Raw genomic sequence first — 27,314 nt, forward strand, 5'->3', positions numbered from 1 at the left:
CTCGGAAGGATGGAAGGCTGAGTCAACCTTGAGCCTGGTGGGATGCAATTGAGTCCAAATTTTCTGTTGTTAAGTGAGACATTTGTTAAGTGAGTTCTGCCCCATTTTATGACCTTTCTTGCCACAATTGTTCCCCTTTGACTTTGTCAAAATGTTACAAAGGGATCAGATGGACACTGCAATCATCCTAAATATGAGTCAGTTATCAAATGTCTGAATTTTGATCATGTGACCAGGGGGATGTTGCAATGGTCTTAAGTCACATTTTTCAGTGCCGTTGTAACTTCGAATGGTCACTAAATGGACTGTTGCAAGTTGAAGACTACCTGTGTCAAAAGATGGGTGCATGTAACACCCTTGCTCTTTTAACTGCATTGGGTGCCAGTTTGCTTCCATGTCCAATTCATAGTGTTGGTTGTGACCTATAAAGCCCTAGATAGGGCCATTTGGAACTGTCTTCTCCCTGTTACATCGGCTTGTCCCACCTTGTCAGGCAGGCAAGTATGTTACAGATCCATTCAGATGCCTCCTTTTAAGTCCTAGATTTTCAAGTTTTATATATATGCTATTTTTATATTTTAACATTTTATTGCATATCATCCAGAGTCCCTTTCCGAGAGAGATGAGAAGTTCAAAAACACGAAAAATAAATCCATAGCTTTGGTTTCCTAGTCTGGTCTACCTCAAAGAGTTGACAACAGCATGTTGAAAGAAAATGTTCCGTTCATTCTCTGTCATCTTCTCATGCTGGTTTAACATGGCATAGTGAAGCCATGAAAAAAACTTGATTTTCCTAAAGCAGGAGCAGTTGCCCTTGAAGTTAGTATGTGACCTAGGAGAATTTAGTCAGCACCACTTCTCTGCGCAAATATGAGGTTGGGAGGGGGGGGTCACACTTGCTAGTTCTGGGGCTCTAAATTGTCTTTTATTCTACATGAAATTGATTTCTGCTAAGTGAAGTTACCATTTCGTGCTGCCTGCTGTGCAGCAGAAATATAATTTAGTTCACCAAGACATAGGAAAATACAGCACTTATTTCTTTTCTGCCTCTTTATTCCATGCTGTTGCCCTTTTTCTTCCATCCAAATCATCCTTTTAACAGATATACGGAGGAGACTGTTCGTTCAGAATAAAGTTCAGTTCATTCATGAAAGACCAAGTAAATTACAAAAATTATAGCTCTCCCATGAATAAACCAGCCTGCATTTTTGGGGAGGGAAAAAAAAGTTGGTAATTCACAATAACGGAACAAGTTAATTAGAAGTGCAATCAGGTTTTAACCAAATGAATTTTAAAAATCATATAATTATTTCTTTATTGTGTAAAACATTTTACTGTTATGTTAATGTGTAAAACACATCCTGTATGTGTTATCTTTAATTATATAAAAATTTCTTGTACTCTATGCAGAGACCAGAATATAACAACCTGTACCTGTAGAAGCATTGAAGCTACTCCTGATGATCAGGTAGTTGAAGTCTGGGATGAACTTAGAATGGTTGGCTTACCAGATGACATTGATGTTCAAGCCTTATTTGAACCAACAGGTATTCTTCACATATTCTTAACAACTTTTAACTCATTCAAAACATTTTTATTTATTTCTGTCATTTTGGGGTGGGGGGTGGGGACAATCTCATTCTCCTTTAAAAGAAAAAATAATAGTATTCTGCTATAATTGTAGCCATATGAGGCTCTAGGGATACAACATGAGTACATGTTGCAATATCTATCTTAGGATTCTAATGAACCTTGTGAAATACAGGTAGTCCCTGACTTACAACCATTTGTTTAGTGACCATTCAAAGTTACAGCAATACTGAAAAAAGTGATTTACAATTTTTCCTTGCACTTGACAACTATCACAGTATCCCCTGGTCAGAATTCAGACACTTGGCCATTGGGGTGTATTTACAAAGGTTGCAATGTCCCATGGTTATGTGATCACAGTTGGCAACCTTCCCAGCTGGTGTCTGACAATAGGAGTCAATGAGGAAAATCCAGATTCACTTAATAACTGAGCAATTCCCTTAACAATCATAGCAAAAAAAGTAATAAAATCAGGTATGACTTATTTAAGAACCACTTTGCTTACCAATGAAAATTCTGGTCCCAGTTGTGGTCTTAAGCCGAGGACTAACTATATTTAGGTAAAAGTTTCCATTTGAAATTTCAAACTGCCCTGTTTAACCCATTGTAATGTTTCATTTGTGTTACAGTTTTTCTGATGTGTGTATATATAAACATATTTTATCATTAGTCCAAGTTGGACTTGTCTCCTAGGCTTTAAAAGGGTCTTTTCAATCCTCCTACCTGTTTTAATAGAGCATGGTGGGCTGGAAGTCCAGAACTTTTAACAGGTATATGTTGAACTGAGTTTTGATACCCAAGATTAATACAACGGATAAATATTTAGATATTGAAATGCAAAATTTATATCCTATGCTTTTAAGAACAGCTTCTTAGATTCATTTTTCACGGTGACAAAGAAATAATAAGTAACTACTCTGAAGAGTTAGACCTTTTCGCAGGGTTGAAGGTGAATAGAAAGGTATGAGCAGGGCTTTTTTCCTCATAGAACGCTCAGAACGGAGTTCCGGCACCTTTTTTGGATGGAACCTTGTAGGGTAGGCAAGGCGGGTTGTATGACATGTGTGAGTTCCGGCACCTTTTTATTTTACAAAAAAAGCACTGGGTATGAGACTAGCCAAAACATTTTAGTTCTCTGGAAGATGATTGTTCCACAGTCTAGGAAGACCTTTGAAGAACACATAGCTCCGAGTGGAGATAGCCAAGCAGGTGACAAAACTCACAGTTTCACAAATGAATGGGTATAGATGGTAAGGCAACTAGAAATAAAGTTTACCTACTTACTTATTTGACTTTTAGGATAAGTGAGCTACACTAGCAACTCAAATGATAAATTGTAATCATTAAAGTTTGAATAGAACAGTAAAAATTGTTCTTTTTTATGATTATCTTACAAAATATTCCAGAAGCAAAGTTAGGCAGAATAATGTAAGCATAGTTTGCATCAGTGCTTTTTTTGTAAAAGAAAAAGGTGCCAGGACTCACACATGTCATACAACCCGCCTTGCCTACTCTACAAGGTTCCATCCAAAAAAGGTGCCGGAACTCCGTTCTGAGCGTTCTATGAGAAAAAAAGCCCTGGTTTGCATGAAGATAATATATTAAGAAAGAGACATGGGTGCAATATTTCATTTTAATATTCAGTTTAAAAACAAATTCAGATTAGGGATGACACACTAATTAGGCAGAAAGAGCTTTGTTCGTAATGGGGCCTTCTGCTATACTATTCAGAAATATCTTCATGTCACATGGTAGTAATACATGCAGGTATGATTTCTTATGAATTTTCTGAGATCTCAGTTTATAGAAATTCAAAAGACCCTAATATTAGATTCCAAATTTCATATTTATTTGAATTTCTGATAGGATCAAGTTATGCCATTTGTCTTTCTGTTATACATTGGTGCTTTTATCTATTCCCTTTGAAGCTGAAAGTTAGATATTACTTGGCAAAAGCAGTCAACCTAATTGATTAATTTGCTAACATCACATGTGTTAGGCTATTGTTGGGCTCATCACCGCTGTGCGGAATGGTCACTGGAAGTTTGCCAGACAGAAGAGCAGCTGCCAGCGAACGTGGACAAAGCTGTTGTCTCAGGGAGCACAAAAGTGAGTTTGAAAATGATTAAGATTACATATTCCCTAAAATAAAGTAAAATCTAAATCCTGTGTCATGAATGCTGAAAAATATGGAATGCAGTGATGATATTTGCATGTTACTTCAAAATACATATGAAATATATTTTTCAGTTATTAATTTCTAATAGGTCAGTAAAAAATAAAATGGGAGGTGGTACATTTCACTAGCAAAATGTCAGCCTCCAGGTAACTAAATAATCATTTTCTATCCCACCTCCCAGCCTTGCAAACGAGTACTTTAAAAAAAACACACCAAGATTTTCTATGTTTACAGTTGCCTTAAAGATTTTGGCCCAGTAAGCCAATCAATTTTAAATACATTGATTTTAGGTAAATATGAACACAGTTGCAATAAATAGATTTAGGTATTCTTTTAAATGTAATAAATTAAAGTATACATGATGTTCTGGTGAGATAACAAAGATTTTACTGAGGCTGGAGGAATTGGAGAGGATGAAATATCTTTAAGAATAAATTTAAATAGTGTATATGGTAACTTTATATTGGTACTAATGGGAGTGACGTTTTGTGAATTAGTTTAGAACACAGAAAATACTTTTTTTCATAACATTTTTAATTCACTTCAGGTTATTTGTTTTTTTTTGGCTGGGAGAGAATGTCTTTTGTTTTAATGCAATTACAATGTTTTCCCGAAAGTAAGCCCTACCCCAAAAATAAGCCCTAGTTTTGGGGTGAGGCACACACCTAAAAATCAAGCTAAGGCGGGAGTAGGGGGGGTGGAGCTGCACCACATGCTCCACACCCGCTTACCGTTGCATCCAGGCCTCCCATGAATTGACACCTGCCTCACCTCGCCAGCCCACTTTTTCTGTGGTTCCCCCCCCCGGCCTGCATTTTATTTATTTATTATTTATTTATTTATTGAACTTATATACCACCCTTCTCCCGTAGGACCCAGGGCGGTTCACAAGGCAATTAAAACAATATTACAAGACAAAAGTTAATAACAATTAAAATAGATTAAATTATCCTTGATTGAAAATCTAAAACCCCTATAACTCTGATTAAAAACCCAATTACAATAAGTTAAAAATTAAAAATTCTCAGTCCTGGCCGGAAAGCTCAAAGAGCCAGGTCTTCAGGTCCCGGCGGAACGAACGAAAATCAGGGGCAGTCCTGAGCTCTACGGGCAGCTGGTTCCAAAGGGCAGGCGCGCCCACAGAGAAGGCCCTCCCCCTGGGTGTCGCCCGCCGGCAATCCTTTGCCGGCGGCACCCTGAGAAGGCCCTCCCTGTGGGAGCGCACAGGACGAAGGGAACTTGATGCCGGCAGCAGGTGTTCCCTCAGATATCCCGGACCCAAGCCATTTAGGGCTTTATAGGTCATCACCAGCACCTTGAATTTTGCCATCAGAGGCCTTCTGGAAAGACCTCTGCAGCCGAGAACTGAGCTACAGATTCAATCCATAGCTTTGTCCTCGGCTGGATGTCAACGTGGAGCTCCATTCTCAGCTCCAGAGGCATTTCCTTCAGCCGCAGAAGAAGTGGGCTGAATGGGCAGGGCTATTGGTGCCGTGGCGGCAATGTGAGACTGTGGAAAAGACACACCCCAAAATAAGACCTGGTGCCTCTTTTGGAGGCAAAAAAAGAAAAGAAAAAAAGACCGGTTCTTACTTTGGGGGAAACATGGTATGTGATACTAATTTTTCGTTTCCTGATATGGTTAGTGGCTGTTTTATAACTCATACAAAAATGTAGCAATGATTAGATGTGATATGGAAGTGTTGAATATGCAGTATAAAACTTACAAATGTTACATGCAATTTAATGTTTATATCTAAGATAGGAAGACAATTCATGTCATATAACAGCAACATTTATTCTCTATTCAAATTGCTTTTCTGGGTCATGAATGGAGGTTGTTTTACATTTTTCTAAGAATTTAGATTTCCCCTCCTTGACTTATAAACCCCCTCCGTCATATTAATAGAGATCCCACCCCATGAAAAAAGTGCATGAAAATATATTTTGATGAATGCCCTAATTTGTTTTATCCTCTGGGATAAAACAGTATTCTTTTTCATGTTTAGTTGAAACATGCATATTTAGCAGCAGCAAAAAACCTCTAGTTTATAGATAAGTAAATAATGGTATATATAGTATGCTTTCAGTGTGTTTTCTTTAAGGAGATAGTTACAACAAATAAGGCCCTGCCAAAACCAAAGCACCTTTCCCTGCTTTGGATCCAGCTACAGGCAGTCCTCGACTTAACAACCCTTCATTTAGCAATCATTTAAAGTTACTGGAAGACACCAAAAAAAGGTGATTTACAATCAGTCCTTGCACTTATAGCCATCACAGCATCAAAATTTGAGTGGTTGACAACCAGCATGTATTTATGATGGTTACAGCATCCTGGAGTCATTTGTGACATTTCTAGTCGTCTTCCAACATAGTCAGTGAAGAAACCCTGATTCACCTAACAATCACATGATTCATTAACAGCTGCACAGATTTAGTTAACAAAATGTGGCACAAAAGGTCATAAAATTGGGTACAACCCACATATCTGCCTTACCAATAGAAATTCTGGTCCCAGGTGTCGTAAGTCAAGGACTACCTTTACATGCACATCTGTTTAAAAAAGCATACCTTTTAAAAACAGTCAGCTGCCTCACTAAAATTTTTAAAAGTTTAATTAAACTAATGATTATTGTTATGTATAAAATTTAAAATCTATTTAAATGTATGTAATTTCCTTTGTCAATGAATTGGCTAAATGTAACATCATTTTGAAATATGCCTTGCTTATGAAAGTCATTAATGATTGGCTTATCATGTGGCATTTGGAAATTGAAAAATGTGAACCTATGTCATTCTTGCATTTGTAGAAGTATTCTTAGTTTGTGAGCAAGATGGTGATTTCAAGTTAGATTATATCTCATTTTTATGACACTGCTTTTAACATATGATCTTACCTTTACTTGAATGGGCTTGTAATGATAACTCATATTTTGATCACCAACACATTTGGACTGCTGTAATCTTCTCTTAAGCCAGGCTGTTTTGGAAATGATTTGGAACTGGTCACTGGGCCAACATGTAGAAGTTAGATTTTGGCATGGCAAGCTTGCTGATGCAAGATCTTAAGGTTGCCAAACTCATTAGCAGTAGGCTATTGGGATGATATGGCAAAAACATAGTCCTTCTCTGTAGTGCCCCCCATTCTTTGGAAGAAAGTTACATTCCCCCCCACCCCCCACGACATGTTCATTCTTGCATTTTGTACATTTCTGTTGCTTTCGTATTGGAATAGCTTATATATAAGAAAAAAGAGATAGTTGATACTACCTGTTTTCTTACTACTTAAAATATTTTTTTCAGGGATAAATAATTATTTTTATTTTAACAAGGACATGTTCTCTTCAAGTAATAAGATTTAAAGATGACAATGTAATGTTTAATTTGTTCTTTAAAAATTAAATTGTGTTTGCAAATATGTATATGCTTTGTTTCATAGTGTATTCAGAGAGGGAGGGAGGGAGGGAAGGAAGGAAGGAAGGAAGGAAGGAAGGAAGGAAGGAAGGAAGGAAGGAAGGAAGGAAGGAAGGAAGGAAGATCATGTAAAGGTAAAGGTTCCCCTGCACATGCGTGCTAGTCATTTCCAACTCTAGGGGCCGGTGCTCATCTCCGTTTCAAAGCCCAAGAGCCAGCAGGTTTTTTCAGGTTTTTCAGCAGTACTAAACATTATAACAGCATAAGTAGATTCTAAAAGATCTCTTAATACAGTTGGGAATGCTTCTTCCAAATTCTGCAATTCCAAGGAAGGTAGCAGAGAGGGTTTTTTCCCTTTCTGGAAATAAAGCTACCTGCAATTGCTTTTTTCTTGGCAAAGCACAGAGAACCAGGCGTTCTTCACTTTCTCATAATGTTCTTTCTTGGGTACAGCATCTCTGCCAATTTTAGTGGCTCAATAGATGGAACAAAAGAACCCACTTCTGATGTTTCAGAAATTCTGAGATTCTATAGATACAAGTTTTCTCTTTCACATGAAAGAAAATATTAATCAACAAATAAAAACATCTCCAAAATAAAAGCTGTGGCTAAATCCCCCCCCAACTATTGATAATTGATTACAAGTTAAAATTTGTAAGAACTAATATATTTATTTCCCTAGAAAGAAAATTAAAATAATTTGCACTTGGCTTCATATGAGGAAGCTTTCTGTTCATTATGTCAAATGCAAAAAAAACTTTATTTGAATAACCATTATACTCTTTGGGATTAGTTTTATTCTGAATAATTGAGCTGCTGTAGATAACTGAAAGCTTGCTTTGGTTTCAATGAAGTCTGGTTTTAGGGTTTGCCAGATTATATTGCTATGAATGTTCTGGGATCTTCCATGTCTTAATATCCTTATTTTTATATTATTGTCCACGCATTCTGTCAGATTGCCTTTGAAGAAGGTCTTCAGCAACTGAAGAAAGCCTCTATTTATGCTTAAGTATTATTCATCATTGCACTCATGTTAAACCTCGCCTTTATTATGCCTACATAAATTAGAAAGACAAAGTATTCCACAAAGAATTTGTCCTACACCAAAATGCAGAACTCTTCTAAATTAAGCCTCCTTGAAACACAACAGTAGCATTTCATTTTTTTTTTCAAGTATTGAGTTGGCAGCAACATAACCCAAGTTGCCCAAGTTGCTTGAGATTTTTTTAAGCTGCCCTCCATCTTCTCCTTGTGAAGGAGAGCACAGTAGGGGACCAAGTACTCCATTCTTTGGTTTTCCCCCTTCATGTGTTTCACACTTGACCTTTAAGAAAACAAAGCCATCATGTGGAGAAGTCCCTTTTCTTCCTCAAAAGAGAAGAAAAAAGATCAAGCAGGTTAAAACGTTCAGCACTTTCATATGTGGCTGTTGCTCACCCTGGGACCATGGAAGGGGTGAGCAGGGATTATCCCTATCTTGATAGAAAGGGACTTTGATATAGCTCGGAGGGAGTGGTCAAATGAGCAGGTACAAGAATTGTAAAGAGCTCTCTTTGGGGCTACTTTTAGGATTAAGGAGATAGGAAGTGTGAGATGTAGCAACCTTTCATAGAATCACATCAAAGGATGGATGTGGGAAAGAAATTCTGCACTTGTTGCACTTCTGCTTCTACAGTAGTAGCAAAAAATTGAAAATTTGATTAGAGGCAATAAAAGCAGGAGGTTGAGGAAGAATTAATATATCTTCCTTGGAAACTGAAGCTTCCCTTTAACATGCTGACTGACGTCAGTAAGCAATATGTAGTTCTAAAGATGCTGCATCTTTCATTCTTGGTCAGGTTGTTCGAGGTTGTTTGGGAGGTACAGTTCAGGAATAATTAATTAAAATAAAATCATTAAAAGTGAGTAACTTTTATCTTGTAGTATGAAAAGTCTTCATTGTTGTAGCCCTTGAACTTATCAAAATGATCTTCATGAATCCCTCATCAACTTGAATTTGCAATCCTCACTTTAGAAGTTCAACTGCAGGTGGTCCTTGGTTAACAACCATTTGTTCTGTGACCAGTTGAAATTATAATGGGACTGAACAAATGGTATTTACAACCAATCCACAAAATTCTGGCCAGCACAGCGCAGCTGCAGTCACATAATTATAATCCAGGTGCTTAGCAACGGACTCATATTTACAATAGTTGCAGCCATCTGTACTCTTTCCTTCTGGCTTTCCACAAGGGAAGCCAATGGAAAATCCAGGAGAGAATAATAAATAATAATAATAATAATAATAATAATAATAATAATAATAATAATAATGATAATGATAATAATAATAATAATAATAATAATAATAATAATAATAATAATAATAATAATAATAAAGTTGGAAGGGACCTTGGAGGTCATCTAGTCCAACCCCCTGCTCAGGGAGGAAACCTTATACCATTTCAGGCAAATGGCTGTCCAGTCTCTTCTTAAAAACCTCCAGTGTTGGAGCACCCACGACTTCTGAAAGGCAGGCTGTTCCTCTGGTTAATTGTTCTCACTGTTAGGAAGTTTCTCCTTAATTCCAGGTTGCTTCTCTCTTTGGTCAGTTTCCAACCCTTGTTTCTTGTCCTGCCCTCTGGTGCTTTGGAGAATAGCTTGACTCCCTCTTCTTTGTGGCAGCCCCTGAGATATTGGAACACTGCTATCATGTTACCCCTCACCCTTCTCTTCATTAAACTACACATACCCAATTCCAGGTCACAAGTCTCTCTTACCTAGCCACTGGCCTGCTTGTGAATTGCCTGGGACATGCAACTTCCTTCCGCCTTCTCCACTGACTTTACTTGTTGGATGCTGAATGGAAGATGCAAGGAGTTCTTTGCTTAACAACCCACAAATCTCCACTTAATCATGGCAAGAGAGAGTGAAGACTACCAATATTACGTTTTAAAATTAGAATTGAATCGTTTTACTATGGCTTTTCTCTGGAGTTTTTCAGAGTGCTCTACTTTTTTGAGATAGATACTGTGCCAGCCACAATAATTGGTCATTCCATTGCTGTCTGGTTTGAGAGAATTTGCAAAATCACTTAAAATATTGTTGTTTTCAATTTAATGTTAAAATGTCAGTGAGAGTGTCCTGGATTTTTTCTCCCAGAACAAGTTTACAAATTACAACAATTTTTAGATATTTAAACCACCCGATGCTAGGAATTTAGCAGATGTTTTTGCCATTCAAAAATGCTTAATGAAACATTATGTTTGTATTTTAAACATATTAATAAAGGAAATTAATACTTCATATAATTCTTTAGCTTTTAGTATATTTCTGTGGCAATACATAACTTGCACTTTGTAAGTAACTTGGCTCTGTAAGAATTCCAACACATACCAACACATACTAGCTATCTGTTTTGCTTAATAGTCCCTTACAGTCCCTTTCTGACTTAGGAATCCAGTTAAAAAGGCATGGAATGTATGTGCGTTAGATTGAATAATACATGAAACTAATTACCAGAATCTAGCTAGCTGTGTTTTTTCAGAAATTACATAGTAAATAGTACTGTAATTCTACTGTCAAGCTTATTCTGATTTTCATTTACTTTTTTAAATAAATATTTTATTAATTTTCTAATTTTGCAATCATAAGTTCTTAACAAACAACATGTTGTCTAGGTCCATAAGTAATTCAGTAATACATATTAACTTCCTCAATCTTGATCCAATACTACACCTTCCAGTACTTCCTCTCTTCTTCCGGTGATATACATTTTTTGACACTAGGCAAATAAAATTCTTATTGCTGTTAATACATATACAATTGAATATCAACATCTTTATCACATTTTTCTAATAATATACATAATATGAATAGTGTCAGATTAAAATATCTTTTCTAACCAAAACATATCTCAATTGCATTTGCACTTAAAACCCATTTATTCAACCAATATCCTGTTTTTCCTGCTTTTTAAATTTTTTTTGACTTCCCATCAATGTTCAAAGTGTCTCTATCACTTATAGTTTTCTCATAATTATATATGGGTAACCAAAAGTGTCCCTTATTCAGACCCTGTTAGCATTTTCATATTTCCCTTCTCATACCAAAATATAATATTCTAGTTGCAATCCTATCCTTCTAGTTATAATAATACTTTTATTTCTAACAATTATCTATTACCCATGTTCAAACATCTATTTAATAATATAATATCCCATCTAATGGGTCAAAATCTCTATTTTCTTCAGTCTTATTCTAGCTTTCTTCCTTTGCCAACTAACTTTCCAAGTCAATACATTTAAATCATGAAGTAGTTCTTCCTCTATTTTTCTGTATATTGTTTGGAATAAGAAAAACAATTTGATTAAAGTATTTTTGGAAGAACGCTCAGCCCATTTATATTCATTAAACAGCCTCCCTCCTTCTCCAATTTTCCACAATTCTCCTAACAGTTTTATCTTCCGTCGATCAGCTCTTCTTCCTTATCCTCAAGTGTGTTCTGAGATTTTGACATGTTAGATATCTTTTCCATTTCCGGTATTATTGCTACGACTTTTAATTCTTTTTTTGTCTGAGTCTGTTGATTCCTTTAGGTCAGTGGTGGCAAACCTATGGCATGGGTGCCAGAGGTGGCACTCAGAGCCCTCTCTATGGGCACCCACACCATGCCCTGGAGGTGGCAAGTGTCCCTCTTCAACCAGTCACCTGCTAATTCACCAAGGTCCCACGTGGCTGAATGCATCCTGGCACGGCTGGTTTACCTCCCCCACATCCTGTCCCTCCTGTCCTCGCATGCTCTCCTTTTCCCAGGCACAACTCACTGCATCACCTCTTCAGCTGTTGGCCAATCATCCATCTCAGAGGTGGCTTCTTTGAACTGCTGGTGATGGGTTGCAGAGCCCCAGAGTGTGCCGGTCGAGGGGCTGGCAGGCTGTGGCTACTGACGGACACTGTCGGCCCCCATGCGCTCACTGGCCTCTGTGTGCAAGGGCCGATGGTGTCAGGCAGCAGCCGCCCAGCCCTTGCCTTGCCCCATGGCAATGGCATCCCCACCCTGCCTCGTCTTATCCTGCAGGATGAGCCTCCTGCCTACCGCCCCACCTGCCAGAGACCTCCTGGAGCTCCCCCAATTGTCTCTTATATTGATTTCAACATAGAAAGAATTTCTTTCTGAGATTCATCAACATTTTCTTGTTGGTATATCAAGCTACTGCTAAGCTTGTAAGCCGCCCTGAGTCTTCGGAGAAGGGCGGGATATAAATGGAATTAAAATAAATAAAAATAAATAAGCTGGGGGCTTTAAAGACAAGTGTTAGGGATGGTTTTTTACTATTTAAAGCTAAGTATGGAATATCCATTTTGTTTTTGTTTGTGGTCTTTATAATCCAATCTGTTTGGGTATTTAAAAAGTTTCAGTCAATTGTCATTTGTACTCCAAATTCTAAAGCCAGCCAATTAGTCCATCCTTAAACCTCCCCTAAACAAATATAAGCAAAATGCAAGTTTTTCTGTCCAGTGATAAACATATCCTTTCTGTCCAGAGAGAAAAAAGCAATTAAAAGTTGTTCATCAATCAAAGGTTTGTAATCCAAAGTATTCCGTCTTCTCAGTCAGTAATGCATGTTTTTTCTACAGGGAAATAGCTCCACGACACAGTTCTGAAAATCAGTTAGTATTTGTATTTGTAATCCAGGCAGGCCAGTTTCAAAATAGCTTTATCATCTCTGCCATACAGATAATCAGCCCAAGGGTTTTTTTTCCTCTTTTCCCAGCTGCAGTCTTCAAAAGTGAAAGTTTCCAAGGACACCAAAATTTTTATCTGAATCTGGGCTTTAAGCTAAGTTTCCTTTAAAAATAATAGATTGTAGTGCTGTGATTCACCACTAGCTGTCGTTGACACTGCCTTCCAGCTTTTTAAATCCAAACTTACATTGCAAGCTTATATTATATTGCAAGCTTTTCAAGTCTCTCTTCTGAAAAAGTCTCAAAAGCACTTTTACTCCCCAAATTTCAAAGCTATATATCTGTATTGATTCCAAATTAATCTTGTAATTTTCTCTGTTTTCCTCTAAGCAATTAGTTCACCGCTTTTCTTTTCCTTAGGGAATAGGGCAGACATTCCCCTTCCCTCTCTCATCGGGAGGGGGGTTCTTTGCTTTGGGCAGTTTTTTTTCCAGGAAAAAGTCTTAAAGTCATAAAGAGAAGATAAACTCTTACCCAGATTCATCCACGTTGCTCAAAAGTTGCTCATTTTTTTTTCTTCAGTTGTCAGCAGCTTCTGACTGGCCACACAAATGGATCAAACGGAAGGGCCACAGCCCCCTCCATGATCAACGAGGGTCCCCTCAGTCGCCTCTCCTGGGCAACCTTTGACCCTTTTTAGGGTCCCCAGTGGGGTAAAATTGAACATGGAAGACGGAGGCCCATCTTCCTGCGTCCATCACACCGCGACACCTAACCAGAAGCCTTTCATTTAGTTTTTAATAAGTTCAATGAATGATGAAGTATTTTAGGTGACAAATGTATCATTGCAATCTTTGGGACTTTTGTATTATACCAAAGTTGATCCTATGGCCATATATTTGTTAGCCTGTTTTAGAGGCACCAGCCATATGGAATACTTTCATTGCAAAGCCTTCTTGGCCATGTATACTAAGAAATAACTTTCTTTTTAGCAAACCTCTTTTTCCCCTCTACTGAAATGCTGCCTCTTAGTTTCCCATAAAGCATCAAAAGAAAATCCTGCTAGAAATATTCCATATCAATGCACTCTTGGCAGTGAAGCAGGGTAGCAAAGAAAGGCTTGTAAGGACTTTCATTGGTTCTTCAGTGATGTAGAAAAAGACCCTTTCTTGAACTCTACATTTGTACGTCTCTTCTAGAATGGAAGAAGAGAGGCTGTCCCTACAAAGAACTTTCAAAGAGAGTTTTGATGCTGAATAAAATAAAATAAAAAATGGAATGCTTTGCTTTGAGCCTAAATGCTCAAAGAAAAGACAGAGTGGACAAAGCTACCCACAAGTGAAGCTGACAGAAAACACACAAAAATACAGAAACAAAAGCCTGGCCGGACTGTCAGAGGTTCATAAAATAATCTATATTCCAGATGAATTCCGCTGTAATGCTATCAAAGCTATTTTGTGAATTCCTAGAATTAATATATCATGATAGAACTTTTACATACTTATTTTCATTAATTGATAAGGAAACATTTAAATATAGACTTGGATCTAGACGAGTACATAGATGTCACAGAATTGATAAAATTGATAAAAACAGGTTTCGCTTCTTCAGACCTCTAAAAACCCTCCTGCTCCCCCCCACAAATTTGTAAAGAGCAAGACATATCTGATTAATATATTAATTTTTTATTAGAATTTTAGAATGAAGACCTAATATACCTTAACTTTACCGAAGCAGTTTGTAGAGCATTTTATATTTTGATGTGAAAACCCAAGAATCACTTCTCTCCTGGTTTGAAATCATATTCATAGAGCACTTAGTAGTAGTTTAATATCAAACTGGAGAGATATTTCAGTGGGATGCCATGTAACTCAGTCCTGAGCATGGTACTTTTCAGCAGATTCATGAAATTTTGAATTGGATGCTTATGAATTTGCAGAAAACTACAACATAGCTAATATCCTAGAAGAAACAAAACTGAAAACACTCTTATTGAATTAGACAAGCCCATTAAAAATAAAAGGGACACGGTGGCTCAGTGGGTTAGGACGCTGAGCTCGTCGATCAGATGGTTGGCAGTTTGGTGGGTCGAATCCCGAGTGCCGCGTAACAGAGGGAGCGCCTGTTACTCGTCCCAGCTTCTGCCAACCTAGCAGTTCGAAAGGACGTAAAAATACAAGTAGAAAAATAGGGACCACTACGGTGGGAAGGTAACAGCGTTCCGTGTGCCTTTGGCGTCTAGTCATGCCGGCCACATGACCACGGAGACGTCCTCGGACAAGCGCTGGCTCTTCGGCTTTGAAACGGAGATGAGCACCGGCCCCTAGAGTCGGAAACGACTAGCACGCATGTGCGGGGGAACCTTTACCTTTACCTATTAAAATAATAATTAAACAAGGCTTAGCAGAGATACAGATGTATTCACTATTTACACACACACACACACACACACACACACACACACACACACACACACTCTTTAATCCTTAATTTTATTGATTAAATTGTATTGCCCAGACAAACAAACGAAGGAAAAGTAGATCTTGGAACTACAATAAATCACAACCTAAATATAAGTCGATACTGTGATGTGAATGCTAAATCTGCACTTTTCAAATACATCAATATAAAAGGATATTTTCCAAATAATGGTAAGAGGACATTTTATTTTATTCTGTGTCACTAAGACATTATCTTAAATATAGTGTCAAATTCAAGGCACTTCAATTTAACGAGAATTAAGAGAAACTAAAACTGGTGCAAAGAAAAGCAAAAAGGCTGAGGAGGAATTGGAAACTAAATCTTACATGGAAAGACTGAAAATACTAGGTGTGATTTCCCTTAAAACTAGTGGTAGTTAGGCTATGATTGGACTTCATTAAAGCTTGAAAGATTGTCACTCAGAAGATGATAATAAGATATCTTCTTTATAATTTTAAACTGCACCCAACAAAATAATGACCTTAAGTTATAAGAATGCAGATTCCAGCTGAATGCTAGAAACATTTCCTAACAATAAGAGTGATTAGTGACAGTGGAACCAATTATAGAAGAAATTGGTGAGCCCCTGTCCTCTGGATGTATTCAGGCAAGAAGATGAACTAAGACTGTGGTGTCACATCCATCACCACAGCAACCAATCACATCTGTCTTGCTTTCCTTTAAAAGAAGCTCGGGTAGCTGCAGTGCTGTATATTTGTTGTTTAGGTGAGACTTTGTGGGCAGTTTTGATATGGACGTAGTAAAGGTAAGTCATTTTAAACAATTGATTTCATATAAATTCATATCTTGCTTCATTTACAAATTGTAAATTACAAATTAAGATGTGCCCAGGTAATTTAAATAGTAAGTGGTGCAATTTGGATTTTAAAAACAAATATTTAAAGAATGTCAAGGATGCATCTATTTTGCCTGCTGATATTATGCAGAGAGTGACATATATTACAATTCGTTTTATTAATTTGCAAATGTGAATTAACAGCTATGGAAAGTTATAAGCAATAAAATCAGCTACGAAGGAAGATGCACTTTACACTGAAGTATGTATGAGGGAAGTTAATTTTCTTTAATTACTTAGTTACAAATAGTTTTTTAATAGAAATACAACAATAATGGGTAAAATAGCTTAAAGTAGAAAGTTTACTTGAATGTTTGCAAACAATTAAAAACAAAATAAAATCCTAATTCTATCACTTTATATACACATACACATAGTGTTATAGCAAATTGATTAATAATATGCAAGAGAAATAGAAATAGCCCTAGCTTCAGTATTGTTTCTAAGTAATAACCTTATTTCAGTGTTATAATTGTTATAAAGGAACTTATGTAATAAATTGTTGGCAGAGGTTTTTAAACATATTTCTTTATGGAATCCTTGTTCTGAAAAATGACTTCTCAAGAAAATGAGAAAACAATGTGTAAAAGATACAGCAGGGTTTTAAATTTGAATTGTGAATAGATTAGGCAATGGTAATAAATTTTTCCCCAGCATTTTCTGTCAAAAATTCATTAGGAAATTCTATTTTGCAATTTTGCCTAAAATAGATTAGATTATCTGTATGGAAGCAACTATAATTAGTTAAATGTAAATTGAGTTGGGTTCAACTCTTGTGAATATATGAACAGATTTGCATGACACTTAATAACCCTTTCAAAATCTGTTTAGTAATCTCGTTAATCCTGTTGCTTCAGCCAATGTTTTTCCTTTCTGCTTCCCCCCAAAATCAGCATTTTACTAGTCCATCAATTATTCTTATCATCTGTCTAAAATATGTAGTTTTTGGTTACTCACTGGAGATATGATTGCTGTATTGTTGAGGTTGGACTGCTAATTGGTTCTTACTGCAATATAATACCTAGAGCAATCTTCAAATTTATAATTCAAAATAATTTTTCTGTTCTGTCTCAGTGTCCAACTTTAAAGCTGTACATTACCATTAGAGTATTGCTTTAATTATTCTTATCTTTGTTGTGATGGAAATATCCTTATCCTTTATGATCTTGTCTACATTTATTATTGCCTTCCTCCTTAGGATTACTCTTCTTTATCATCCATTTTTATTTATTAAACCTAAGAAAACAAAACTGCCTACCACCTTCACTTCCTCACCATCAGTTGTAAGTTCACTCACATGCTGGCTGACATTATCTCTGCCTTCTTAATATTTAACTAACCAGGATTTTTCATTTCCCATTTTAATTTACAAAGAGCTCTTTTGAGTTATCTTAATATTCTGATAATAAAGTGATGTTTGCATATCTCAATTGTTAATATTTCAGCCTCCAAAGCTTCATCACTTTCAATCCTGCTTTTCAGCAAATAGTATTTGCTGAAGAAGTAAAACGCATTTAAGGACAATATGCATCCCTGTTCCACAGCTTTCCTCTTTGGAATGAAGTTGTTTCTCTAAATGACTTCTTTCAATAGCTTCTTGTGCCTTGCAAAAGTTCCTCAGATGGAATAATCAGTATTCTGGTACGCTCATTAGCGTTTTATGTCTTAAACATTCAGATATAATCTCCACTACCAAGTGAAATAAAGTAGCAAGGTAATAGTCAGCAAAGCAAAGGTAAATCCTCTTCTTTTATTTTGATATCTGATCTTGTGTTTCCAATTTTTTTAAAACCTGGCTGTTCATTTTTCATTTCTTGTCTTTCTTTCATATATGACCCTAAATAAAATATGGAAGAATTAGCGCAGTAGTTCAGTCATTTGCTGATTCTCTTCTGCCTGTGTTCTTCCACATATACATGATTTTTGCTATCTCTGGACTATACAATATTAATACATAAAGCAATCTTAAACTGCTGCTTCTTTTGTAACCTACTTCAGCAGCATCTGTCATACTTCACTTTTGTAGTGCAGTCAGTTCCTGACTATATTCTCTCTCTCAAGATGTTTCTTGTCATTCTAAATTCAGTTTGCAAAAGGTTTCTGTACAGTATTTCTATTTTTCTTTGACTTCATCTGTCACTGTTACATCTGTTCTATGGTTGTTGTTGAATATAACTTAGTTAATTTCAATATTGTTCAGTTAGTAATCTTCATGTGAAGAATATACTGTTATGTTGCTTGAAACAGCTGTTGCTGTGAATTATGAAGTGAATTCATAAATCTTGTATCCTGAATTAATCCATATCTTCCTGTGATTCCACTCCCCCCCCTAGATTTTGCATTCTAACTATCCCTGATTATGTTTCTGGACATTGCATCTAGCACTTCCTGCTGTTTGTCAGAGAATTCCTCAACATCTTCCTATATTATGAGTTTGTAGGTTTATATATACTTGCATAAAATTGATACTTATTGAATGTTCAGTCATTATAGTAGATGGTGAATAGCCAAGCAAAAACTTAGCAATGTTATTTTTTAGTATTGTTACCACTTTATTCTGTTATATCTATCACTTGAATTATACATTCACTTATCACTATGTAAAAATTCTAATTTGATATTTCAAGTTTTAGATGATTCCCACTTCTGATTCTGTTCCCATTATGGAATCTTCTTCAACGTCTTGCATCTTGCATGGTATTTGCGTAGTCTCACCTGTTATTGTCACTTCTCTTTTTGTCTCCATTTTTAATTTTTTTTTAAAAATCTTGCTTTCTACACAGAGTTCAACCTAAATCTGTTATTTGAAAATAAAAATCACCCCTTATTCCACCTAATGAAATTTCTTTCATTTAAATTTGTCAGAAAGAAGTACTCTTTTGTGTAACATTGTAACTGGGATTTTCTTGGGTACAATTAGATCTGTATTATCAGAATAGAGTATAGTAGAGTAGTGTAGAGTAGTATAGAGTAGAGTAGAAGTTGGAAGGGACCTTGGAGGTTTTCTAGTCCAATCCCCTGCTCAGGCAGGAAAGCCTATACCATTGCAGACAAATGGTTGTCCAGCCTCTTCTTAAAAACTTCCAGTGTTGGAGCATTCACCGCTTCTGGAGGCAGGTTGTTCCACTGATTAATTGTTCTCACTGTCAGGGAATTTCTCCTTAGTTCTAGGTTGCATCTCTCCTTGATTAGTTTCCACCCATTGCTTCCTATCCTGCCCTCAAGTATTTTAAAAAATAGCTTGACTCCCTCTTCTTTGTGGCAACCCCTGAGATAATATTAAAATGTTGTTTTAGAACTTGATGACAAAGACAGGAAAATTGGGAAGTCCAGGAAGTTCAAATGAATATAAAGATTATTGTAACCTCATGCTTCTTTATAAGAATCTGAACTACCAAAGTAGATGGATGGTAGATAAGAATCAATAGAATTCAAGGTGGGCTGGACCTAGATCTCTTGTGGGCACAAAGAGACTTGAGATTGTTGACTCCTACCTCAGGTTCATCCTGGTCATTTCCTTCATCTGATTACTTGTCTTATGACTAAGTATACAAAGACATCCATTGGAATGTTCCTTAATTTTGCAAAACCTGCATTGATTCTATAGGCGTATCAATCTGTCTCAATATAATCTTCCTCCCAATTCCAGAAATCCAGGCAGAGATTTAACTTCTTTTGCCTAATGTCCTCTCCATGTTCTTGTGGAATTTCTCTAAATCTTAAACAAAATTCTTTTCTTCCAAGTTCCAATAATAATAAATTGTTCAAATCCTTCTATATCTCCCTATTTATAATTGTTTTATTTTGCAAAACTTTGTAACTTCTTGTAAATCTGCAGCCCCTTGTTTTACAGATTCTCCAAACTTTCTTAACTACTTTTTGATGTTTTTTTAATCTCTGCAAATACTTCTTCCACTTCTTAGCTGCTGCAATCATCTTCTTACCAAATTGTTCAAACATTTTCTGCAATAAATCTGATAAAATACCCTTATCAATAAGTTATTCTAGTGAACCCCTGTGTCTTTCTCACAGTTTGGCAATTTTTCTTGTGGTTGCCATGGTGAGAATGTGAAAATATGTCAGTTACAGTGTGAGCATAAAAGGCAGGCTTCTTTTAGTCCCAATTTGGCTGTCTTTGGTCACAATCAGATTGTCTAACCCATATTATTGCAGCCTCTTGTTTTGTAAAATCCACAATTATTGTCTTTATATATAAAACAGTCCACCTTCCCACAGAGTTTGGTCTGCTAGTCTAATTACATTTACTATTTTCAAAGACACTTTCATCAAAGAAAAAATTATTTCTTCTATTCTTTAAAATATCATTGTTCTTTTCTGTTTGATATTTATAATAATATAATATAATAATAATGAGGTCTGAGAGTTATTACATGAAAAGCAAAAAGAACAAAATGCTTGAGAGGCAGATGAAATTGAGAGGGAAGCCAGGTTCTGCATTTCAGCATAAGGTGGTCAAAATCCCACTTTTTTATTTTATTTGGATCTGCAATTAACATTGGCAGCTCATTTATTTTATCTGCTACAAAAATGTCAAACTTCTTGAATTCTGCGTGGTAATTCAATCTACTTTGTTCATGTTTTTAATTGGACAATTCAGAGATGTAATAACGCTTCCTCTTTTCATCATAGGCTCTAGGATTAAATTGCAAGGTACTGTTATATGTATTGTGTATGGAATCTGGTATTCAATGTCTAAAATAATTAAGGAACATAGCCTTAAGAGGCAAACTGTTGTGCTTTTCTCAGTCTTTGCCATGGAAATAACCATGGGTGCTTTAACTTGAATACTTTATCAAATACCTTTTAGATGGGATTTATTTCATCGCAGTGTTCAAAGTTTCTATCCTTTTTGGTCTTTCAAAATCTAGGAAAAACAGTTGTTCAACATTGAATTACTAACTAATACTTCTTTTTCTTGGTTTTTAAATTGAGTTATAGTGTCAAAGATTCCCTCCATTTGATATTCAAGATTTACACAACAGGACTCACTTCTTTACGTATTTCCTCAAGAGATCTATATGTCTTCTTGAAGGTCTTTGCCCAGATGTCCCACAAAATTCAGTAAATTATCTTCTGTGTATAGAATATCTTCTGCAAAAAAGATTTCCTGACATGAACATTTGTATCTTTTTAGTCCCAGGAAAACACCATTCTTTTCTTAGGCATTAAATTTTTTCTAATTTAAATTTTGAGAATTATGAACCATAACGCAAGTATGACAGGTGTTATGTATTCTGCTTTTGCTTTATTACTATGTTTTTTTTAATTTTTAATTTTTATTGAAAAGTTTTAAAATACATTTTAAAAAACATAAACTCCCTCCCTCCCCCTCCCCGCCCACTTCCCCTCCCTCCCCCTCCCCCCCCCCCGACTTCCCAGAGCTGAATACAGGGTATAAACTTTAACCAACTTAAGCTAAAATATGCTAACCAACTAAAAAAGACACTAAAATTCTATCACGCTTTAACTCCTCTTAACATAACTAAATAACTAAATAATAATAACTAATTAATAATACATCATATAATATTAATACTTATTCATATACTAAATGAAACTTTCCAGTTCCATATTTATTCTGAATATAATCAATCCATCTTCTCCATTCCAAAATATATCTCTGTTGCGATTGTTCTTTCAAATACGCTGAAATCTTTGCCATTTCCGCCAGGTTTGAAACTTTTAAAGTCCACTCTTCTATAGTAGGCAGTTCCTCCTTCTTCCAATATTGCGCAACCAAGAGTCTTGCTGCCGTAATTAAATTTAACATCAATTTAGTATCTATAACAGTACAATCTGTAATAATACCTAACAGAAATAACTGTGGAGAAAACCTTATCTTTTTCTTAAATATCTTCTGCATATTCCACCAAATTTTAATCCAAAAAGCTTTAACTTTTTTACAAGTCCACCATATATGATAATAGGTTACATCATCACAACCACACCTCCAACATTTAGGCTGATAATTCAGATACATACATGCTAATTTTTTAGGATCTAAATGCCATCTATAAAATATTTTATAAAAATTCTCTTAAATTTTGTGCCTGTGTAAATTTCACATTTCTGACCCATATCTTTTCCCAGATATCCGTTATGGGCTCCTGAAAATTCTGGGCCCATTTTATCATGCAATCTTTAACAAGTTCCGTTTCTGAATGTATTTCTATCAGTGCATTATATATCATCCTTATATGCTCTGGACTTTGATCTCTTATTTGTTTAACCAAATTTTCATCAGTTATCGAAATACCAACTTTCTGATCTTCCTTCCAACTAGGTTGTAACTGCCCATACTGAAACCAAGTTCACACTATTCTTTCTTCTTTTAAAATATTAAATGGCTTTAATTGCCATACATTCCTTTCCATTCTAAGAATTTCTTTATATGTAGTCACATCATGTTTAAATCCCACACATATTTTCTATTGCATGTTTAGGTATTGCCCAAATTGGTATTTTATAATTTAGCTTATATCGATATTTTTTCGAGACTCGCAACAGGGCATACCTTAATATATGTGTCTTAAAGATAGTATCCACCTTCTTATCATATAATAAATATGCATGCCAGCCAAATAATAAATCAGATCCCTCAATATTTAATAATCTCCCTTGTGTTAGATTAAACCAATCACTAATTGATGATAAAGCCGCAGCCTCATAATATAGTTTAAAATTGGGCATTTTAAGACCACCTCTTTCACGTACATCTTGCATTATCTTAAATTTTACTCTTGGTCTTTTTCCTGCCCAAACAAATTTATTAATTGCCATTCTTCCAAATTTGAATCTTTTTTGAGTATAGGTATCATTTGAAACAAAAATAAAAATTTTCGTAAAACATTCATTTTCACTGCTGCGATTCTTCCCAATAAAGACAAGTGTAATTTTTTCCAACTACATAACTCTTTTTGTATTTTTAACCATAACAATTCATAATTATTTTTATATAATTTCGCATTTGAAACTGAAAGATATATCCCCAAATATTTGATCTTTTTAACTATTTCAAATCCTGTTAATTTTTCTAGGACTACCTTTTGTTCTGTGGTCATATTTTTAGGCAATATTTTAGTTTTTTGCGTATTTATCTTAAATCCAGAAACTTTTCCATATAACAATATTAACTCCATCAGGTCTACAGCCGACTGACTCAGTTGACTTAATGTAATAACCAAGTCATCCACAAACGCTCTCAATCTATCATCTTGATCTCTTATGTTAATTCCCTTAATTTTATTTGAATCACGTATCTTAATCAATAATATTTCCAGTGTTAAAACAAACAACAAAGGTGACAACGGACACCCCTGTCTTGTACCCTTTTCAATATTACATGGTTCTGTCAAACTACCATTAACTATTATTTGAGCTGTTTGCTTCTGATATATTGCTCTAAAAACCCATCCCCAAACTCCATCTAAATATAATAATAAAAAATAAATAAAATAAATAAATAAATAAATAAATAAAATAAATCTTCTCTAATACTTTAAATAAAAATTGCCAATTCAATTGATCAAAGGCCTTTTCAGCATCCAAAAAGATCAGCGCTGCAGAGACCTGGTTATTTCTCTCCAAAAGTTCCAATAAATCTACAATATGTCTCACATTGTTTTTCATTTGTCTACCACTTATAAATCCTGTTTGATCACTATGAATCATTTGCTGCACAACCTTCATTAATCTATTTGCTAAAATTTTAGCAAATATCTTATAATCAGTATTTAAAAGCAATATTGGTCTGTAATGGTTTGGGTAAGATCTTGATCTTCCTTTGGAATCAACGATATAAAAGCTGTTTTCCACGATGGAGGCACTTGTCCTCCAGATTGAATTGTTCTAAATAATTCTTTTAGAGGTTCCACCATTTCTAACTGTAAATTTTTATAATAAATGGCAGTCAAACCATCTGTTCCTGGTGCTTTACCCACTTTAAGTTGTTTAATTGCTAAAATAATTTCTTCAGCATTTATCAATTGATTCATCCCTTCCCTTTGCTCTTGTGTAAGTACAGGGATATTCACTTCTTGTAAATATCTATCTATATCTAAACCTTGAATTCTATCCCCAGCATATAACTTAGAATAAAATTCAACAAAAGCCTTTTTAATATAATTCTGCTGAAACACCTCTTTTCCCTTGTATTCTGTCTTATCTATGTTACGTGACCTTTGTTTTTTCCTTAACAAATAAGCTAGCCACCTACCCGGCTTATTAGCATTACAAAAAGTATTGTGTTTAACATACCGTAAGTTAGATGCCACTTGATCTGCCATCAACATATTAAACTGACCTCTTAACAAAGTAATTGCTTCCTTCGCCCTCTTATCAGATGGGTTCAAAATTAGAGCCTTCTCTTTCCTCTTGATTTCCTCCTCTAACTCTTTACGCTTATATTCCAATCTACATCTATATTTATTATTCAAATATATTAACACTCCTCTCATATAGGCTTTACTTGCATCCCAAACCATTTCAATGGGAGTACCCTTATGCATATTTTTATTAAAAAATTCTTTCATCTGTTTTTTACATTCATCCACATTTTCTTGATATCTAAACAAATTTTCATTTAATCTCTAAGACCTCCTATCTTTCCTCTCCTTATCAAATTCCAACCATACTGGACTATGATCTGATAAAGTTCTTGGACATATCTTGATCTTCTTAACCCTAGAAAAGAAATCATTAGTAGTTAATACAAAATCAATCCTAGAAAAAGATTGATGTCGATCAGAAAAAAAGTTAAAATCTTTTTCTTCCAAATTTTGTTCTCTCCAAACGTCTCTCAATTCCAAATCATCTTTCATCTCAAAAAAAGATTTAGGCAATCTGGCATGATTTGGAGTACTTTTAAAAAGACCTTTTTTATTTTTCTGTGTGTCCAGCACGCCATTCCAGTCTCCCATCAAAATACACGATTTATAATCCCATTGAATTATTTTATTATGTAAAAATTTATAAAATTCTCCTTGTTGTTGATTAGGTGCATATAGTCCAACTAAAAGTATTTTCTTGCCTTCTATTAAAAGTTCAATTATAACATATCTTCCTTGTTTATCAGCTTCAATTAGATTGGCTGTTAAATTCTTTTTTACATAAATAACTACTCCATTTTTCTTATCTGAAACAGACGCGCTAAACTGTACACCCACTCTGGAATTTATCAAATATTTTTGGTCTGATACACGAATATGCATTTCCTGTAAGCACACAACATCATTTTTAAATTGTTTCAAATACTGAAATACTTTCTTTCTCTTTTGCGGGGAGTTTAATCCATTAACATTCCAGGTTAGAAACTTTGTCGCCATCTTTTGCAACCTGAAGCTTTCAGAGCGCGTCTTGCAAAACCACAAGCACCTGCCTCTTCGGTCTCACTCCTCCCACTGCTTCACTATAAGTAGATTCTTGAGATATAATTGTGGATTTCTGTTCTTCTTGTTCTTGTCTCATTCGTCTGGTTGCAGTCCGTGTCATTCTTTGTTCCTTAACCTCTTCTGACGATGCCTGGGGCTGCACCATTTCCGAAGTTTGCTGAAGTTCTTTAACCATCCGCGAGATAACTTCTTCATCTCCCTGTATACTCTCCATTTGTGTCTGTCGCGCTCCATCTTCCTACCTTTAAATTCTGGGGATGGCGGAGAACCTGCTTTCAGTATATTAGAATAAAAATCTCGTGCCTTCAAAACTGTATTGAGATGATATCTCGTACCTGAATAATTCACCACCAAACCTATTGGTATCTTCCATCTGAACTGAAGCTGGTGTTTCTTTAATTCATCTGCCAAAAAAGTAAATTCTTCCCTTTTCCTTAAAATTCTTGGTGGAATTTCTTTCAAGATTAAAACTTCTTGATCAGCAACTTTAAATCTATTATTATAAAAAGCTTGAATAATCACATTTCTGATCGATCTCTTTGTAAAATAAACAACCACATCTCTAGGTAATTTTCTTTGCCTGGCAATCCAAGAGTTAACACAAAATATTTTATCTATATCTCCTATAATTTCTTCCGCTTGGCACCCCAAAATCGGTTCCAGGGCTTCTGCCAGTAACACTTTCAAATTTTCCTTTGGGTCCTCTTTCAATCCTCTTATTCTCAAAGCAAACTCCATATCTCTATATTGTATCATAACCACCTTGTCCTCATTTTTATCCATTTAATTCTCAGCTTCTGACATTTTAGCATCCAATCTCAAATTATTTTGATGCACCTCTTCCACACGTTCATCCAAACACTCAATGCAAACTGCCAGCCCCTGAAAAGCCACTAAAATGTCCTCTCGTATTTCTTTATTCTTCTCATTGATAAGTTCAGATATTTGCTGAGATTGATTTTTTTAAAGCATCTTGTAAATCTTTTAATGTTAATGCGGGTGCAGGTGCCACGGGGGGTGGCATCAATGCCTGTAGTGAAGAATGCTGAACTGGTGACGCACCAGCACTTCTAGGAACAGAAGCTTTAGCTGGTTTAGAAGCCATTTTAACACCCAATTAATTTTCGTTGCGCACTTTCACTTTTCCATTCAGCTTGCAACCTTGTTTCTCCCCTATTCAGGTTTCAGGTTTATTCAATTTCTATACCGCCCTTCTCCCGAAGGACTCAGGGCGGTTAACAGGGCATATATAAATAAATAACAGTACAAAAATTAAAACGAGATTAAACCAATGCCCAATTAAAATACAATGACAATAAAATAATAAAAAACCCATTAAAAAAAACCCTCCCCATCAGGCCAGACCAGCTAGTTCAAAGAAGTGGGTCTTCAGCCTGCGGCGGAAGGAGCGGAGGTCCGATGCCATCCGGAGCTCAACCGGCAGTTGGTTCCATAGTGCCGGAGCACCCACAGAGAAGGCCCTCCCCCTGGGGGCCACTAGTCGACATTCCCTGACCGGAGGCACCCTGAGGAGACCCTCTCTGTGGGCACGCACAGGGCGGAGGGGAGTTGACGCCGGCAGCAGGTGGTCCTCGAGGTATCCCGGACCCATGCCATGTAAGGACTTGAAGATCATAACCAAAACCTTGAACCTCACCCGGAAGACAACTGGTAACCAATGCAGCTCGCGGAGCAAAGGTGTAACATGGGAGTACCG

The 27,314-nt window shown here is 35.8% G+C and overlaps 1 protein-coding gene across 3 annotated transcripts in view; it reads left to right on the top strand.

Annotated features, from left to right (window-relative positions):
• KMT2C (lysine methyltransferase 2C) overlaps window positions 1-27,314 on the top strand; it is a 179,476-nt gene that overhangs the window by 59,444 nt on the left and 92,718 nt on the right. For all 3 annotated transcript variants that reach the window (XM_081344870.1, XM_081344871.1, XM_081344872.1), the window contains 2 exons: window positions 1,411-1,547; window positions 3,590-3,699. In XM_081344870.1, coding sequence (XP_081200996.1) covers window positions 1,411-1,547; window positions 3,590-3,699 — 247 coding nt within the window. The remainder of the gene's footprint in view (window positions 1-1,410; window positions 1,548-3,589; window positions 3,700-27,314) is intronic.

The sequence above is a fragment of the Vipera berus genome (genome assembly GCF_964194415.1).
Source record: "Vipera berus genome assembly, chromosome: Z".
NCBI classification, from domain to species: Eukaryota; Metazoa; Chordata; class Lepidosauria; order Squamata; family Viperidae; genus Vipera; species Vipera berus.